Genomic DNA, 20,074 nt, shown 5'->3' on the forward strand with positions numbered 1-20,074 from the left:
GGGATTCATGAAAAATATAGGAAAAAATCAGTGATGGCCCCATTTCAATAACATGTCACGCACCAAACACTACTTTGAAATCACTAATCTGTACAAATAGCGAGAAAAGATAACTCTTTGCCACATGCAGATTTGGTAGAAAGGAGTACTTGGAGACATAAAATACAATTCATGGCATTCCTGATGAGTGCGTCAACTTTGCACCGACCCCATATGAAACGGTTTAGACCAGCACCTCACTAGCATCCTCCCTCCCTCCTCACCACAATGTGATGTTAGCTCTCATTCTGCTTCTCTGCCCACTATATGTTATCTCTCATTCTGCTTCTCTCACGACCATCTACCCATTGTCCTCGTTCCTCACTATTATTCATTCCCCTTCCTCCTACCCTCCTCATGGTTTTACTGCAATATGGCGCGCTTTGTCCGCAGCCCGCCCCGCCACCACTTCTGGCACATATTTGGGAATATAGTGGACGTTCGCATAAAAACACTAAAAAACACGCACGTAAACACACACACACACACACACACACACACACACACACACTTGTACTTGTTGCTCACGGCCAAAACTGGTCACGTGGGTCTACCGGGGAGAGGGGAAAGAGACTCAAAGGGAATCTTGGAAAGGTGACTCAATTGGCTTTTGAACCGCCCAACAGCCGACACTTCCTGAAATCCCCAAAACTCTGGGTGGACTTGAAAATGATCCCACTTATGGGCTCACCACACCTCAGTAAGTGGGTGAGGACAAGATGCAGAAAAAGGATTCACGGCATCAGGGCATCCGTATCAGGGTACCCGTCCCGGGATCCAACTGCAGTTACCCCTGACCCTAGTGAAGGTAATACTTGCTACTACTGGATCTGATATAAGCCTCACTAGCACCATTGATTACACAAGAGTTAATCTAGCCAGAAGCAGTCCATGGTTAGCAGGTATGTATACTTCAAGTAGAAAGTATATGAACCCTGGAACCAACAAAGGTGGCAGGTACAACATTATACCTTCAACCAGCCGAGCCCGTTGGCAACAGACCCATCACAAGCAGGCATAAGTGTACCAACCAACCGAACTAGCTGGCACACACACACACACACACACACACACACATACACACACACACACACACACACACACACACACACACACACACACACACACACACACAGAGAAACGACAAGACACTGAGTCCAGGGCCGTATCAGTAGCACAGCTAGCATGCGAGCGATCCCAAATCCAAAGCACACTAGCTAGTACCTTTGCCTGCAGTACAGTGCCTTGGCATGTTTCGGGGTCCAAGCGTCGTTGACTGGACTTGATCAAGACTGTGGACGCATGTAGATGGAGGATATCAGGACCGTACTTTGGAGCATCTCGATTCAGGTATTCAGCAGGCAGGTCTTTCTCATCCACATGCTGTGGTAGCAGAGAAGAGGGCCGCACATCGTTGCTCAGCTTGTCCACAGTTCCTGTTATGCGGGCCTTCACCAGCGAGCGCTCCAGCATTTCTTTCACGTTTCTCCAACCGGCAAAGAAGGAATGCTGAAATTGGAACAGACGCGTACATGTATACAGTGGAAGGTTTCAACAGCACTGGACATCTAGCTCTGTGTGTGTCTAGCTCTGTGAAGATGTTCACGAGAAGGTGACCATACTACCAATCACGAATTTCGCATCGGCAATATGTTGAAATTCTGTCCAAAGTGTGCCAGTTGTAATTGCGGATAAACGGCAATAATGTGGTGCGAACTATCAGTGATCATACGCTTTATACGGGACAATTGGAATTTGGGAGAAACCAGCTGTTTACACACTGTCTGTGTAAATTCTCACAACCTGCTCTAACTTGGCTTTGGATTCATGAATAAAAGAAACAGGCTGTGGAGTCCCATGGAACGGTATAGACAAAAACCTGCCACTAATAGGCCGGGTTTCGTCCTCGTTTTGAAATGGGAGTGTACCACTCTTGGTCTAAAAAAGTGTTTTATTCTACAATGAGAGTGTGGCTAACCAATAGCTTGTCCACCAGCTCTTTATCCGTTTTCACATACATGTAGCACTAGTATCAGTTCAGGCTACTAGTTGATGGCTACATGGTCCACAAAGGACGAAACAGTTCTGTCCGCAGATTGAGTGATACTCCTGTCATGTATGCACGTCACATCTATGCTCCCCGGAGTACGTGAAGTATGTGGATTACAAGGATGGTGGACATGTCACGGAACACTTGGAGGGTATGTCACGGACCAGTCCTGTGATCTTACCATGTTCTCATTCATGTCGTATGGAGCCACGGCAACCAGGCGCTGAGTCAGGCCCAGCAACACAGACATGAACTCCTCAAACTCGTGTGGTAGATAGCCATCTACCAATGCTGTTAGATTGCTTAGCATCATGGTGCCGAACATTACCTGCACACATAGAAACACACACACAGACACACACACACACACACACACACACACACACACACACACACACCGGCAGACACAGACACACACACACACACACACACACATTCACACACACACACACACACACACACACACACACATACACACACACAGACGCAGACACACAGAGACACAGACACACAGACACACAGAGACACAGAGACACAGACACACAGACACACACATTCATAGACACAGACACTTAAACACACACACACGCGCACATGCACACATACACACACACACACACACACACACACACACACACGGAGGCCCGAGTTCTTTTCAATTTGGTGCTTTTTCGGTTTTCACTTTAATATCAATAAATATCACCAGGATGAGAATGAGTGGCTTCACGTGTTGACATACTGAGTAGCATTCAGAAATACACATACCTTTGTCTGCCTGTGGAGAACTTTCATACGACTGAAGATCTCACTCGGCGGCAAGTAACAGACAAATAGATTTTTAATGCCCTTCATCGCTGCCTCCTTCTGAATATCCGTAGCCTGAGAAACCTCTGAATCCACAGAACATAGCAGGGAACATAGCATGAAAAGGGAACATGTTTTTAACTCCTTCACCAAGGGGTGAAACGAATATTCTAAATCGGAACGAATCGAATATTTTTTCTAAACGAACCGAATATCGAATATTCTATAGAGGTTATGCGAATGACGTCACGAGGAGCGCCAAGGCGGCTGCGAGTGGCAGGGGTGGCAAAATGAAGTCGTTTCTGCTTGAACTATTTTTTACTAGTCTTTGAGAGGAAAAGTAAAATTTGTTGTTGGTTGTCGACATATCGTTCCTCACTTTATTTCCGCTGGTGTCTCGCTTGCTGAAGTTTTTAGCCTTCAACATGCCGAAGAGTTGTGCAGCCGTCGGATGTAGCAATCGTGCCGATCCTGGAACGGCTGTGAAGTTTTACAAGTTTCCTGTAGCGGACGAGCGGCGCAAACTATGGGTTGCGGCTATGAGACGAGAGAATTGGAAGCCAACTGACAGTAGCAGGATCTGTTCAGACCATTTCGTAGGCGCAGAGAAGAGCAACGATCCACTATCTCCCGCTTACGTTCCGAAACTTTTTGAACATGTCAGGACTCCTGTAAAGCGTAAAGCGGAGAGGGATTTGGTGGCATATGAACGCCGAGCGAAGCGGAAGCTGACGTTCGAGGAGAGCAAGACGCAGACACCAGTGAAAGTGGACGCCTCCGGGAATGACTTCACAGAGGCAATGGCAGATTTGCCTGGTGCCTATGGTGCAGAGGTAGAGTCTGATCCTGTAGCAGTCTCCAGTGTCTCATCGCAGACTGACATGGATATGGAGCACTTGACGCGGCTGGAGGAGACAAACAACTGTTTGGTCCTGGAAAGCAAACGGATGCCACACGCTCCAGGACAAGGTGACACCTTGTCAATCGAGTCGTTTGAGAAAGACAACGCGAAGGTGCTCTTCTACACTGGTTTGCAGTCTTTTGGGACCATGATGGGCATATTTGAACACGTGAGGAAGAGAGTTCCACAGCACCACCGCCACACGCTCTCTCTCTTCCAGCAGTTCTTGATTGTTCTCATGAAGCTTCGGCTGAATTGTCGGGACCAAGACTTGGCGTACAGATTCGGCATTCACCAGTCGACCGTGTGCCGGATTTTCCAGCGCTGGATCCGGGTGATGCATGTGATGCTGGGACCACTTGTCAAATGGCCGGAAAGGGACGAACTACGCAAAACTCTGCCACTTGAATTTCGTAAGCATTTCCCGGGCTGTGCTGTCATTATTGACTGCTTTGAAGTTTTTTGTGAACGACCTTCTGATCTGATGGCAAGAGCTCAAACGTACTCTCACTATAAAAGCCATAACACTGCAAAGTTTTTGATTGGCGTAGCGCCACAAGGTGTCATTACATTTATTTCGCATGCATGGGGCGGGAGAGCCTCAGACAAGTTCATCACAGAGCACTGCGGTCTGCTTAGTCACCTAAATCCAGGTGACCAGGTGCTGGCTGACCGTGGTTTCACTGTTGAAGACAGCGTTGGCATGTTCTGCGCAGAGTTGGTGATGCCCCCATTTACGAAGGGGAAGAAGCAACTCTCCAGGCTGAAATTGGACAGTGCTCGACAAGTGTCACGCGTCCGTATCCATGTGGAGCGAGTGATTGGAATGCTTCGCCAGAAATACACGATCCTCTCTGGCACTTTGCCCATTGCTTTCCTCATGCATGACGATAAAGCTACATCATGTGCATTCATTGACAAGGTTGTCACCGTCTGCTGTGCTCTGTGCAACTGTTGTGAGTCCGTCGTACCTTTCGAGTAAATTACATCATGCCGCTTTGTCAGCTGTAATGATTGCTATATTATTATTATATTATTATTCAAATTTATTATTAACCCTTTGTGCTTTTTGGACTGTCTGGATATACCGGCAATTATATTTCTGTTTTACCTATTCTGCAGTTGCATGCGCATGTGTTCACCTCATTGACCTCGCTTGTTTCTAGTTTCTTTTGTCTGGCTAGCCAAGCTTGCTTGGTCATGGCAACGCCAACAGACTTATAATAATAGTAATAATACTGGCTTCTATCATCACTCACGACATGCCTCCGTTTCTTGTTGCATCAATATAATGACTCCTGGTCCAAATAGGGACAACACAATATAATAATTATGAATAGCCCTGAAACCCAACTTAGGGTGCTGGGTAGTGCGCGATGTACCATCAGAATAATTTTATGTAGTATGCCCAGCACCAAAGAACAACTCAACTTATGCCAACATCACCCGGAAGAGACGTAAAGAGCGAAGTGTTTGATGTGTAATGATGGAGTTCCTCTGTTCACATGCATAAGCAGTGAGTGGTCTTCACGCATGTCCTGGGACCCACAAATACGAATCAGCATTATGGTCCTTCAGAGATACATGCAAGCAAAGAAATACAAGAAAGGTAACGGAAATCGTTGTGAAAGCCCAGCCACCGATTGTATGCACACACGTGGCAAGTGCAACAGCAAGTACCGTGGAAGGCACAGCAGAACAAGTTGAAAATGCAACTCTAGAAATACCAGAATAGCAGGCTCCATGAATATAATCACTTCTCAAATGCTTGAGACTTGGATTTACAAATGCTACGACAAAAATGACTATGTACATGGAAAGTTGGTTGCACCCCATACTAGAGGTCGAGCTTTTCTGCCGCCTTGACTGGACATTTGACTGACTCACGACTGCCATTCAGAAACTTGACAAACTCACGACTTCCATCCAGACACTTGACTGACTCACAACTGCCATCTAGAGCAGAGAAGAAGTCCCTCGAGCCCTCCTTCCGGCAAACCTGCAAGAAAGCACCACTCCCTGCTCAATACACAGTGTTTCGGGGAATTCACCCCTCATGCAGTTGAGCTTGAGTAGGCTGACGAACGTTGTACTTAGCGACCAACATTCCTATAAACTTGTCGCCGAAGTCGCTACCACTGTAATTGTACATGCATATCATTATTTAGTGGCAGATTTAATCTTGCGACACTCCGGGCAGGTCCAGTTCTTGCGCTTTGGCTTACTCTTCAGCTGCAAACAAGCCATGTGGAACAAACGAATACTGCAATCGTTGTTGGAACATCGCAGTACCTCGCCAGCCTTCACAGACTTGCAGTAGCAAAACTCCGGAGGGCGTTCTTGATACGCAGTAGATGTTGTACTGGCAGCACCAAGTGGTTCCGAGGCTGATGTAGCCGCTGAAGACGCATCGGCAGGAAGAGTGGAGAACGTCTTAGTGAACCATTTCCCAACAAGCTCTGGGAGAACAGCACACTGGAAGAATTTCTTGGCACCTGCTACCGCTTCACGGATGAAATCTGTGTCTGCACAGATACGCTCCACAAACAGCTGACCTTCATTCCACACAACAAAGTCACAGTACTGCACCTTACACACCAGCATCTGTAGCTGTACTTGGTAGTAGTACATGTGGTCTTGCTTAAGATGGAGTGCTCCGCCGGACTTTACTAGACAGAACTTCCCTGAATCGGCAGCATCATGCAGGCTACTGTCTCGGCACCCGTACGGGCACTTCACTTCCACCACGCCGTTGCCACAGCAGGAGCACTGCACAAGGGAGTCGGGAGTAGCGCCAAGATATGGATAGTCCGGATGAATTACAAAGCCACTGGGCAGTACTTCAACCTTCTGATGTGTTGCACTGGCATGTTCACTACAGTTGTCAATTGCCTTCTGCTCGTGATCACATCCCCATTGTGTGGCTTTGCTACGAAACTTGTGTGCCTCAGGGTAACACACAGAGCGGACTAAGGACGCAGAGGGCTGGCTAATATCCGTGCGAACAGCAGACTTCAACTTTGAAGCTGTGATCCGGCCGGCGCGAAATTCAAACCAGGCCTTGGAATCTGCCTGGTTCCGCGTAGCCTGTTCCACAGCGCGTGCTTCCTCCTCTGAAACACAGACCGCTGGAAATACTGCCTCGCAACGAACGAGCAGGTCCCCAAAACTAGCATCCAGCATGTCTGGTTCGTACAATAAATCCAAAATGGGTGGATATCCCTCGGGCTTGGAAGGTACGTACCTATCGCAGAACCCGGGAACAAGGGAGAGCAATGACGGTTTACCGGCTTGACATAAATTTCCATATAGTTCACCCAGCTCAGCACTGGAGGGTTGCTTAATATCAGCAGGGACCTTCTCCTCCGACCTACGGCGCTTGCTCCCATGCTGTTTAGTGTCGGGTGCAGTGAAGTTTATGTCACGAATCCTGGCATACTCCACCTCCTTCATTGAAGGAGTTGACCATTGGCACGGCAATGAAGTGCTTCCTGTGTTCTGAATCAGCTGCGTTCTAGAATACAGGCTGAACAACAGTGCAGCAACGTGAGAACAAGACTCACCAAGACCAGCCATGCAGGTGCAGTGTGCACAAATCACGCTACCGTCGTTTTGCGCAGCAATCCAGGGTTGCAGATGGGTGCCGGAAACTGACTGGGAATGGCGGACTTTGGCGATGACAAACTTGCTGTCACATGTGTCAGATTCGGACGCTGGAAACGCACGAACATCGCCGACCCAGCCACTGACAAGGTATTTGTAGCCTTCCAAGCTCTTGTAGGCCTTGAGCTGCTCCTTGGTGTAGGGGCTGGGCGCGTTGACCAAGAAATTGTAAATATCGGGATAGTCCACAAGTGGAAATTTATCTTCCTCTAAAAAAATACTTCTGGGCAGGTAAGGATCACTCGAGTCTGGTGAAACGCGCTCGAGCTTTTCACGGTACCGGCATTTGCTGGAGTCATCTAACTCGTCATACACTTTTGAAAACTTGGGAGAAGTCATGGCCACTGATTCAGCGTTCGTACAATAGTCCTTTGTAAAGAACAGAAGAGGAACGTAACAGCGATACAGGAAATTTCCTTCGTGAAATTATTCCAGGCACATGTACTTCTTTTGAACTTTTCATCTCTTTTGCCACCCCTGCGGAGCGCGGCCGCTTTGGCCGCCTACACGCCGCCTGCACGTGATCCTTTCGCATAAGCTCTATACCAAAAATCTTGAAAAGAGTTTGGCTAGTCCCCGGTCGTTCTAGACCAAGTGACAGTGGAGTCATGTTCACTACTCTTGTGAGTCATAGTCCCCTTTCTCAACATATAACACATGTACATAATCACTCCATCCGTTCTGGAATTATTACGATAGATCGACATTAGAACAGAGTGTGCGCATGTGTCACAGCGAGCGAATATTCCAAAGGGAAAAATATTCTTTCCATCACGTTCGAAGCGAATATTAATCAAATATTCCTTTCAACCCTACCTTCAACTAATGAATAAAGGAACATACGTAAATATTATTCCACCTGGGGTGGTTGCGCCAACATAAGGCTGGTCAGCATGTACAAAGCCAGGGCTCAAATCCAGGACATACACGCTAGCCTGCCTGAAATCAGGACCTTACCCCACCCAGCAAGGTGGACATCCAAGAGCAGCATGAAGGCCCCTGTGAGCAGGGTAAAGGCTCCAGGCAGGACAATGACCCATAAGACTAGGGTAAGATCCCCAAGAGCAGAGTGAAAGATCCCCAAGAGCAGGGTGAAAGATCCCCAAAAGGAGGGTGAAAGATCCCCAGGAGGAGGGTGAAAGATCCCCAAGAGGAGAGTGAAAGATCCCCAAGAGAAGGGTGAAAGATCCCCAAGAGGAGGGTGAAAGATCCCCAAGAGCAGGGTGAAAGATCCCCAAGAGTATGGCGAAAGATCCCCAAGAGTATGGTGAAAGGTCCCCAAGAGCAGGGTGAAAGATCCCCAAGAGTATGGTGAAAGATCCCCAAGAGTATGGTGAAAGATCCCCAAGAGTAGGGTGAAAGGTCCCCAAGAGTAGGGTAACCCTTGCAACCTGGATATACCCTGGACCAACACCCTAACTACAGCGTACATACCGGTAACAATCGTGACGACGCTGAGGGCAGGATAGGCATTGGCGACGGACACGGACGTAACGCCACTGCCGATTTCAAGAAATATTTGACCGGCGATAAACGTCTTCAGTGAGTCTGCCCAGCTTACATGGGCTGAAGACTGTCGCATACTTCTCTTCTGGTGTACTGTACATAGAGTGAGAGCAATTCCGACATAAATAAATTGTGTCCACATAATTACTTGTTTCCACATAATAAATTGTGTCCACAGAGTACTAATTCTAAAAAGTCACTACCAGTACACAGAATGGCCTTTACAGCAGGTTTAAGTGCCTGGCCAAAACTTCTGGCGAGCCCTACCACACAGTGGTTAAGTAAAAAAATTGAAAAGCTTCAATACGAAGGGTTCGAAAGTTGTACAGCTAGTCCATAAAGGGTTACGTAGAAATATATTCGGCTACAATCTCTGGAGAAGATTTAACCGAAGATAATTATCTCTACTTTAACCTCTGTATTGTTCCAAACATTAACAGCCTACACTATAGAATAAGAACATGAAAACAAGACAGGCACCGGAACGCACTTGTCGATATTGTAATGCGATTATCCAATCTTGAAAACATGCGTAAATTGAGATGATGTTTGCACTCAGACTGGGTAGTGCTTGAACATGTACATGAGAACATCCGGTTTCAGGGGTTTCAGCGGTCTGGGTACTGGGTACAGTGATTGAGCATGTCGTGTCACTTACGTATGTTACTCATGTCACCATCATGTACTGCAGCCCACAAGCGATCCATCACACGCATGTTCGCCTCAAACACTCCGTCAAAGGTGGGTTTTTCGCCATGACGCTCCAGCATCTAGCCACAAAGAAACAGTATCAGAAGAAACAGGCAGAGAAACAGATTTCTCAAAAGGTGTTTCCATGCCAGTGGAGAAACGGAGCTCTCCATATGAGGAAATGTAGCAGTTACCTCGTCCAAACACCATAGTGCATTGTAGGGCCCATTCAGGTGCTTACAAACATTCAGGTGTTTACAAACAACTAGAACAGATTACTACCAAGCCTCTTTCACAGTCATCCAAAATTAAAACGCAGGCCCAAGCCGAATCTAGAGGGAGGGGACCGGTGTGTGTGTGTGTGTGTGTGTGTGTGTGTCCCATACGGTGCAGTGGTATGTTCAGCGATTTCCAATCGATAGATTGCGGGTTCGATTCCCGACGATTATGGTCACACACGTCTTTCTTCTCTTTCTCAGACTCCTCCTGACTTTTCTTTCATTCTTCTGGGTGGTTACCAACAGCCAGTGCATGCCGGAGTATGTGGTGTGATGTGTGCGTGTGTGAAAAAAATGAAAAAAATGAAAAAGACCAAAAAGTAGGGATTCACTGGCCAGAAAAAGCCACTTCATAGCTGTGTGGTGTAGACCAGGCTGAATAGTGGCGGTCAATTCTTCAGCCTTGCAAGCTGTTGAATGGTGCAATCCCAGCACAAGCTGCTATGGCTTCTGCTGTAGCATCGCTATCATCGCCTCCGGCGATGGGTGTCCAATGGTCCAATGGTGTGTGTGTGTGTTTGTGTGTGTGTGGCCAGAAAAGTCACTTCAATCAGCTGTGTGGTGGATACCAGGCTAAAATTAGTGGCGGTCAATTCATCAGCCTTGCAAGCTGTTGAATGGTGTAATCCCAGCACAAGTTGCTATGTCTAACATACCGTAAAGTCGCGGATAAAAGCCGGGTTTGCATACAAGCACATCGTGGATAGAAGCCTGAAAATCAAACGGGTCAAATTCATATAAGCCTGTCGCGCGTAGAAGCCTGGCTTCTATGCAAGCCCGGATCGGGTAGGTTAAGAGTGCATGCGCTATGTACAGTGCATAGTAAAACTGCCGCCATAATGGTAGTCAGTGGTAGATCTACGCGTGTCGCGCGTAGAAGCCTGTGCATACAACTAACTTTTTACTTACTTACAAGCCTGGCAAAATATCAGTGGTGCATATAAGCCTGGTTTGCATTAAAGCCTGATGCAGAAAGAGGCTTATGTGCTTATAAGTCCGGCTTTTATCCGTGACTTTACGGTAGCTGTTCGCTATCATCGCTTCCGCGATGGGCAGGTTTGAGGTCCGAGGTGTATGTGTGTGTAGGGGGGGGGGGGGGAGAGCATGTATGTTTGCTCAGGTATGCACATCCTTTTGACCAGGGTTAATGGTAATGAATTGGGTATCCACTATCCCGTCAGTTGACATGTATGCCATTGGAAAAGACTGGTAACCGTGGGTAAGAAGATGAGCAGACCGTGGGTCAGGATCAAGCTTTGCCGCCGCACCTTAGCTGTTCTGCTCGCAGTCTGTGGATCTGTTGTAGATCCCATGCAGCTACATGTAGGTCACAGTACATACCCTTCCAGCATTAAAGCAGTCACAGAGCACTTACCTTGTATGAACTCCGGTCATCATTCAAATCCTGAGAGTGCAGTTCCTGTGATGGTGGCATTAGGTACGTCTCATACAGAGCTGGCCATACATTCTCCAGGTTGCTTGGCGGAAGAGTCGGCGTCTCCACGACTTCCTTCTCTACATCTATTCAGAGAAGGCCAATACAACAGCCAGTGTCCAATTTGAATACTACCCAAGCACTGTTCAAAGTCAGAATACACCTTTTAAAAAGGTAGCGGCAGCATATTTCAGTGAGAAGGGCAAGATCTGAGATGGATGGCTTGCGTGTACAAACAATTATCCTGGTAGTTGTTCTGCTTGTTTGTGGTAGCAATCTTGACCACAGCAAGAAAGTGTGTTGCTCGCAAATGTCAAGACGGTGGGAAAAGCTGCAGGTCGAGCATTGCGAGCAACCAGCTTTCTGCTTGCAATATATATTTTGGTCGGTTTACTTATATGTATGACTATGCATTCCCCTATGTTTGTTGTTCAGCATTGATGGTAGTAGCATTTAAAGGTGCTATCCCTCTGTCTAAGACTCCAGACTTTGCAGGCTCAACAACAATGATGACACCGATGACAATCGTGGTGGCAGCGGTGGCAGCAGCAACAGCAAAAGAAGCAGCAGCGACAACAACAATAGCTGCTAGAGAGCTCCCACAGTCACAACATGATCAAGTGGTAGTCACAGGTTGTGTCAAACCCTGTCTTTTTGGACTATATATTATGGATAACCATATTATAAAAACGATGCTTAGTTGCTCCTTGGACTAGAGAAAGTGTAACACATAACAGTGTCTAGCTCACCAGCTCTGCCTTCTTCATCACTTTCTACCAGTGCGCTATCTCCTCTCCTTCTACTTGCCTCACCATGTGCTGGGGCTCCACGGGCATTGCCAGCTCGCTCGGACGACCGCCTGGGCGTGTCCTCTTTTCGGTAAGTGTTATGTGCAGCCACCCGTTTCTCTTGAGGCCTGTGAAAGGATTCATCACTCCGAAATCCGTCACCAAATTTCTTCATGGACATGCCATCATCATGAGAGAGCCGATCGTTTTCTGATCTTCTCGGATATTGCAGTTTCGGCTTTCGGTATGGTTTCTCAAAGGCATGTGGAGCTCTAGTAGATACTACCGGTGCATCCGTACCAGGCTCACGAAAAGCATTATCATAGCCTCTTCTCCTAGATGATGACTGGCCTCTGGATGGATGTGTGTTGATAGTTCCTTCCTCCTTGGAGAAGAGTGCGTCACTTCGACTTGCTCTTGAAGTTTTCAGGCTGGAAAGCTGACGTCCATTGCGAATATCTTTGTAGCTTCTCTGCTCGTTGCTATTGAACTCCCGGTGTGTAGGGTTGGTGACAGGGGACAATAACGCTCTATGAAGCCACAGAAAAAAGAACATCAGAGCACAAGCACTGATTGTGGTCAGCTTGTGAAACTGCGTGACTTTCAGCGTATCTGTGTGCACATGTGTATGTGTGTGTGTGTGTGTGTGTGTGTGTGTGTGTGTGTGTGTGTGTGTGTGTGTGTGTGTATGCATGAATGAGGGGGTTACATCTGCAAGAACTAACACTTTGTGCATTACTCGTGGTAAACTTAATGAATTGCCAGTGCTGCATGCAGTCAGCATGAAACGAGGCTTTCTTCTTTTCTTCTCAGGCTTTCAACTTTGTTGCCCAATAGAAGATGGAGACGAAAGTTCACAGCAAAAGGGCATAGACTGCCATTGAGACCTTCAATGATGGGGTAGACCTAGCTTGGGCCACATATTAGCACAACATGTGGACCATGCATTAAGAAAACAAAGAGTTAATTTACCGAGAATAATACTAATAGGTTGGAAGCGTTTCCGACAATACAAGGAAGCATTTCTGACAATACCGCAACATGCGATACTGCTGAGGGTTCACCCAAAAGGTTACGGTCTATCGCTCTATAGCGTATGGGAACTGACAGGTGGTTGACAGCGCACACTAACACGTGCTGCGGAGTTGCTGCGTGTGTGGCGAACACGGACAGGCCACAAGTGCAGCATGCAGCCATTGCAGGCGCAGGTGACGAGCACAAGTGACATGGCAGATGGCAAATTAAGGACAGCAAGGCCCACACTATTCATTACGCTGCAGTTTGAAAATCCTGCTTCACTGCACTAGGGCCTGGAAGTAAATAGTGTGGCCAGTTTGTACAAGTGTTGACACTCATAGACAGGAGTAAGTTAAGAGGAAAGAAGATACACATCTTCAATTGAGCCCTCTAACCGGAACAAGACACACATCTAAGTGTCTGCAGTGAAGGAAGATGCTGCTGGGCAAACCCAATCTGTGCTCATCCAGGACTAGATGTGTGTTTCTCAAGCACCTATAGACAGGTCTTCACAGCATACACATTATGATGTCAGTGCCTCCTTGTCCACTGAAGAGGATGCTGTCATGCCCAGTCGCTAAAAAACGACTTTCTCAAGTTGCCCAAGAAATGGGTGGCACTGAGCTCCCAAGGTCTTCTCAAGTCTTGATAGGAAAACTTGAAAATCACTTGGGGTAGCCTAGTGTCTCATTGCCGCTGACTACATTTGGCGAAAGGGAGGGAAAGATTGGGATGGAATGTCTGCAAAACCGGGACTAACGGCGACCCAGTTACACGGTTTAACCACCATCAGTGCACAATGCCACTTCTGCGATGAGCTTTGAGCGAAAATCTGCGTTTCACATAGTGCGAAGAGTCTTCGGTGCACAGCACATTGCAACAAGATCCTGTATACAGGAAAACACAAGATCTAAAATGCACGGCAGCCAGAGCACTCGAGTCATGTGCGCCTGCAGCGTAAAGACTTAAGTGACGTGCATCGCTTGTACCCGCAGTGCAACCTGCGACGGAGCTGCCACCTTCAGTGCAACATTGTGCAGAAAACACTCCTGATGGCATTGCTTAGCGCTCATCGTGTCGCAACAGTGATATTGTCCGTCATGCCTTAAAATCTGTGCAGGGTACTTGCAAATAATACTCAACAAGTGGGAAATCTACTCGTTGCTGGGAAGGTAGACTACGACTAGGCCATTGCTCAAAGGCGCTAAGGTGGCTTGTAACTGCCGTAATGACGCGTACAAAAGCGCATGTGCCAATATCGGGGATTAACGCACCCTCACATAATAGGCATATGGGGCTTATAAGTGAACCCAATCCGGCAACACACTCGCACCCGCACCATAACACCATCTTTACAGGGTACACATGTACAGGGTGTGTGTGTGTGCAATTTCCACTTTCCCATAAAACCTATGTATGAGAACAATCGACCTGCAAAATTTACAAATACCGCAAAAACTCGCATACACAAGCGTGTAGGCTTTTGTGTAGGTCGTTACGGCAGTTATCACTGTGACTCCATCACTTCCACTTCCAATCCTGGACAATCAGTCTGTGCACTACTACTGCAGTACATGGCCAGTTAATCAGCCAGGCGACTCATTAAGTCATTATCGCAATCAGTCAAAAATCAAAGATAAAGTGATTATTGGCATATTGCCTCCATGGCTGTGCAATGCTTTGTTGACGATACTGTAATCAGAAACGTTAGCCGCAAGCAAAACTGCTGCTGCTGCTGTCACCGCATGTCCTCGAACCACATACCAGGCTCCAAAAACCTGTTGATTACACGAGTGTGCACTGACCACCATACCCGGGCTATGGTCAACAGGCTTCACTTCCGTTGCGTAATACTCCTTTCCTGCCCCTCTGCTACATTGATAAAGGGGCCAGATACGGAGCACTGCTGCAATGCGATGGTAATCTATTACCATGTTCCACAGGTGTACAAGGACGTACTTCCAAGTTGGAAGTCAAGGTGCATGCACGGCAAGCCACAGCCTCATACTGTAAAAACCATATTTTTAACGAAGTGATAATTCTAACGAGTTTTAAAGAGGAGAAATCTGTTGTTAAAATAGAAAATGTTATACAGAAATCGATAAATACTAGTAAACTGTTGATACTGAGCGTTGAGCATGAGTGAGAATCGTTACCTTTGGTACACGTAAACCAGTCAATTTTAGGAAATCGTTATATATATGCGCCTCGTTAGAATAATGGCTTTTACACTGAGTATACTACGTTTTCTTCGTGCAGTGCAGAGTACATAAGTCATAAGGCAGGCCAGGTTGTAAATACATGCTGAGAAACCCAACACTTGCAAGCTGATGCTGATAAGCCTGAGGCCATGTTGCAGCACATGGTCATCTGCTGATTCTGAACTAGGCTATCTCACATACATGCAGGAGCTTCCTGGGCCAGACTGTAGCATGCTGCTTCAGCCTTCAACAAGACCCTCTCTACATAATCCATTTCCTTCTCTGCCGTCTGCCTTTGAATTTTGATGGTGAAAGAAACCGGCTCCTCTATGCAGGGTACACAGTTGGCGATGACCAGTTGTCAGGGTCACGACTACGAAACAGTTCTTGCACATCAGCTTTGTTACGTAGTATAGAAGGACCCCCCCGGGTATACGCGACTTTATGTCACTTCGCCAAGCAGCTGTTCTGTTGGCAGTGGGTAAGCTCATTTTCCTGGCAGCAGTATTGGATTAGTGACAAGGATGGAGAAGATCAGATGTTGTTTAATTTAATGTCATCATACTCTCAACAGTATCAGTTCTGGAAAGTAATACCCCTGTCAGTGTTCACCCCTGCCGGCAAATGCTATACGCAACAATGCAGCAAAGGCTAGCCGGAAGGCTTTTGAACAAGGGTATAGTAGTCGCAGCTTGACACACCGCTGCATGACATACCACACTCCACCACCGCCAAGGTAGGTGACAGGATACCGACAACCCTGTATCTGTGCCCTGGCTCTATTTCAAGCACACAATAAATCCCTTTCAGCACAGAGTCCAAAACATAGCAGTGTAAGTCGCTGCACAGAGAAGCCATTCACATGTTGTGCAAGTGGACGCGGATCTCTACTCAGGAACTGCTGAGGAAACCCATCGGAAATCGCAACTCCTTCAAACAGGCACTCCTGCCTACTCCAGTCTACATGCTCCCAGGAAATGTAATTACGAAGCTATGCCTAGCTCATAGTGCTCGGCAAGCACCATGCTGCTTCTAGCCACAGGCTTGGTCTAGTCTTCAGACTGCACTGATGCTGCAGGCGTCCAGTGATCTATCCGCCATGGCACAGGGCAATGTTTGAAGCAAAGTACCTCCACTCTGCAAGACACCAGCTTGCATACGGCCTTGAGCACCTGAAGGACTTCACTCCACAAGAGGATAAGCTTTCGAGCAATCAGGTAGCAAAGTGGACTCTTAAGGCCAACTGCCCTCCAAGCCAAGTACATAGCCACAGTAAAGGCCAATGTTCCCCTTCAGTTCTGTACAGCAACAGACCTCAGTACACACATTCTCTTTGCTGTTGAGACCTGGTTTCAATGCTACCCAATGCCAGGTGTGACCTCCAGGGATACAAACTGATGAACTGCATGCAGTCATCCCATCATAGAACCAGTGACACCAACAACCGCAGGACTGACGGGGAGCAGTAGATCCAGCAAAGGTGGCTGTGTGTTTGCATAGCAAAACGCGGGTGTTCAGGGATGTGTTGGAATCCCTTCACAGGCTTCAGTATGCAGAGAAAGTCAGTTTAGACCAGTGCCAGTGTCACCCTGAGTAGCTATAGCACATGTAGCAGCTACTGAGCTGTTACTGTTAGTTGTGGAGCTAACAAACATGCCTTGGGCAATACTAGTTTAGTATCCCATCATAACTATCCCTGTAAGATCAGACAAGTACCGACAAAGGAAAATTTGATAAATGACAACTGAATTTATATAAATATACACAACAGCGGTGTCCACATGCTACTATATCTAACAGTGCGACTAACACCTAATCATTTTCGTTAGTCATGATTCAACAGAGCCGGGTTGTAACTACACTGCACATCAAAACAGAAATCAAACCGAATCTTTCCTATGTATTCACTCCCTGCCCTCTGTTGTCCATGATAGATGAAAACCTGTCAGCCTAATTGCCCATGAGGCGGGGACTTGCAGCGCCTGCTGGCTACAATTGCTTGCTTGGAGTACAGCGTCAGTACAGGCCAGGGCATTGTGCTCTCTATTCATTACAAACAGGGCAGACTGCCACACAAACAATCTACAAACCAGAAGATATTTATGTGGGGGTTACCAACACTTGAAATACTAGGGGAGATGCGTATATTCCTCTATGAATGGGGTCTGGAAACACATTATCACAGACAAGTGCAAGCGTTTTACTCCGCCAGGAGCTGCTTTTGCAAGAAACACTGCTACAATAATGACTACCAATCATGACTCAACTCTCTGATGTCCTTCAGCAGAGAATTATGCAAATACCAAACAAAGCCAAGTTTCTGTCCAACACCTGTTTCATAAGCATGGAGATGTTGGTCTGGGGCGTCGGACACCGTCGGTATTGACCGTACCACGTGAATTAATAAAATACACTCATCTGGGCTCTAAATTTTCAAAATGTTCGGCTCAGCCACCCCTCCCCCACAAGTAAATAGTGCTTCAGATGGCTGACCGTACCACCACACTAAAATGCCTTCCAACGTCCCTGTTGGTGTACATACTAATGCTGTGTTGTGATCAGCCAACCAAACGGATCCATTGCACTGTTACAATCTCACTCATTACTCCAGTCGCTCCGTTCTTACATGCAAATAGCCTTCAGATCATGAACCAGGAAGCTGTAAGATGTTATACCAGTTCCCAATGAACCCCAGGATTGCCAGTAACCGAACACAACTTTACTCTCAGTAAATGTGTCAATTGATTTTGCGCTTTACGAACTAAGATGTTGCACTACATCGCTATTTTTCTCGGATGGTTCTATTTCTTCCTTGATGTGTCTGCGGACCCTTGTGAGCTTTGCCAATTAGTAGAATAAAAACTCTTTATTCATTAGGTGGAGGGACTAGGTAATCTATTATCTGTATTGAAATTAGCTGTTAGTGACTGTAAAAGCCATTATTCTAACGAGGCGCATATAATATATAACGATTTCCTAAAATTGACTGGTTTACGTGTACGAAAGGTAACGATTCTCACTCATTCTCAACGCTCAATAGAACAGTGTATGTATCGATTTCTGTATAACGATTTCTATTTTAACGACAGATTTCTCCTCGTTAACTCGTTAGAATTAGCACTTCTGGTATGGTATTGATTTATTTGAATTCGGTATCTCAACAGTACAATGTACAACTTGGGAAGATCCGAATGACATAGATACATATATTATAATTATGGCTTTTACAGTATCTGCACTTGGAAGGACTGACGAATTCCAAATTCAGACTACCGATCGGCAATTCAAACTTTCCTGAAGTTCCGGTCTTCGTGTATGATTCCTGCCAATTGTACCAAAAAGAAAGTAGTGCTATGTGGTCTTGCAAAGACTGTGTAATGATGTGCTCAAATACCACAGAGCTCTGGAAGGTGCCACAGCACCTGTGTGGCCTGACTGTGTGGCCTGACTAGAAGATGACAATTAAATTTAATGGATGGAATTATTTGTCAATGTCACGTACATGTATGTCGCAAAGATCACTGGCTATCCACTACTATGTTCCGAAAAGCAGTTTCTGAGCCATGCAGTACGCAGCGAACACCACCAGTTGACCTACTTCCGCAATGCAGACAGCATTAATTAATATTTTGCAGAATTCAACATGACTGTGCCATTCGAATGGCATGGCACCGTGGCCAGCACGCAAGGAATTAGAAGCTTCGTCTCAAGTTTCGCAACTCACCTGACTTTCTTGCCGCCCGTACCAGCGCGAGACTGTGGCCTGACAGGACTGCCGGCTGCTAGGAACACCGTTGTCAGGATTACCAGAGGCAGAATGTCCGGGAGAAAGAACGAGCGCACACTTCGGCCCATTTTGCGCAGCAGTGCGCACGAGAGGGCTCTACTCTTTTGCAACGCGGCTGACTGTTGGTACAGAGGAACGCGGTGCAGAGACAGCTCAAGGATTGAAAGCAGAAAGTGCACAGGTCTGCGGCGTGTTTTTCTTGGAGCGCATAGCCTCCAGTCCACACTGTAACAACGCCACCCTGCTGGGCAATAAACTGCTGAAAACCTCCACCAATTCACCAGATAATATCCAAATAATTAGTTGCAGGCTTCTGAGCGCTGCCTCTACTGATCCTGACACACATGTACAGTAGGTGTCCGCAAGGGCATACTCATGTGACTGGCGCACGTCTCCGTCAAACTGTTACGGAACAAATGATGGAATAATCCAGTCTAGTCTTGAGCCAACTGCTCTAGCTAAGCGCACAGCCACTGGCACTTTGTAGCGCTGTCGTGTTCGTTTGCCTGGCAGTTGTTACGCCTGTAGCTGTACTGCCACTGGCATGATGGTAGGTGGTCCTGCCACACGAGTCACGACTCTGTCAAGTAAGTTAGTTCTCTGGTCAAATAAAACACTTCAGCCGTCAGCGAGCCGGCTATGAAGTATGATAAAATACGCACCGGCAAACCTTCTCTCTCTCTCTCTTTCGACTCTATCACCACTCTCCCCCTTTCAAGTAATAATTCACGACTCACGTGCGACGGTGGTCCTCGATCATCACGGCCGACACGGCGGCAGTTACACGACCCAAGCCACTTGTCTATCGAGTATCGTAGATATACGCTACACTCCTAATAATCAGACTACAGTTACATGGAGCAGTGCAGTTCAGCTAGTGCAGACGGTGTAGACAGGGCCTGCGCGATCCCGAGC

At 47.0% G+C, this 20,074-nt stretch overlaps 1 protein-coding gene across 2 annotated transcripts in view; it reads right to left on the reverse strand.

Annotated features, from left to right (window-relative positions):
* LOC135805873 (uncharacterized) overlaps positions 1-19,911 on the reverse strand; it is a 60,746-nt gene extending 40,835 nt beyond the window's left edge. Inside the window, exons 1-8 of one of the 2 annotated variants that reach the window (XM_065319993.1) lie at positions 19,097-19,911; positions 12,179-12,684; positions 11,307-11,452; positions 9,622-9,733; positions 8,892-9,056; positions 2,855-2,979; positions 2,271-2,417; positions 1,264-1,548 (exon numbers count right to left, since the gene is read on the reverse strand). In XM_065319993.1, coding sequence (XP_065176065.1) covers positions 1,264-1,548; positions 2,271-2,417; positions 2,855-2,979; positions 8,892-9,056; positions 9,622-9,733; positions 11,307-11,452; positions 12,179-12,684; positions 19,097-19,227 — 1,617 coding nt within the window. In that variant the 5' untranslated portion in view covers positions 19,228-19,911. Of the gene's footprint in view, positions 1-1,263; positions 1,549-2,270; positions 2,418-2,854; positions 2,980-8,891; positions 9,057-9,621; positions 9,734-11,306; positions 11,453-12,115; positions 12,685-19,096 lie in introns of both variants that reach the window. The other variant, XM_065319992.1, reaches the window with a different exon arrangement.
* Between the last annotated feature and the right edge of the window lie 163 nt (positions 19,912-20,074).

This window comes from Sycon ciliatum, chromosome 1, assembly GCF_964019385.1.
Source record: "Sycon ciliatum chromosome 1, ocSycCili1.1, whole genome shotgun sequence".
Lineage (NCBI taxonomy): Eukaryota > Metazoa > Porifera > Calcarea > Leucosolenida > Sycettidae > Sycon > Sycon ciliatum.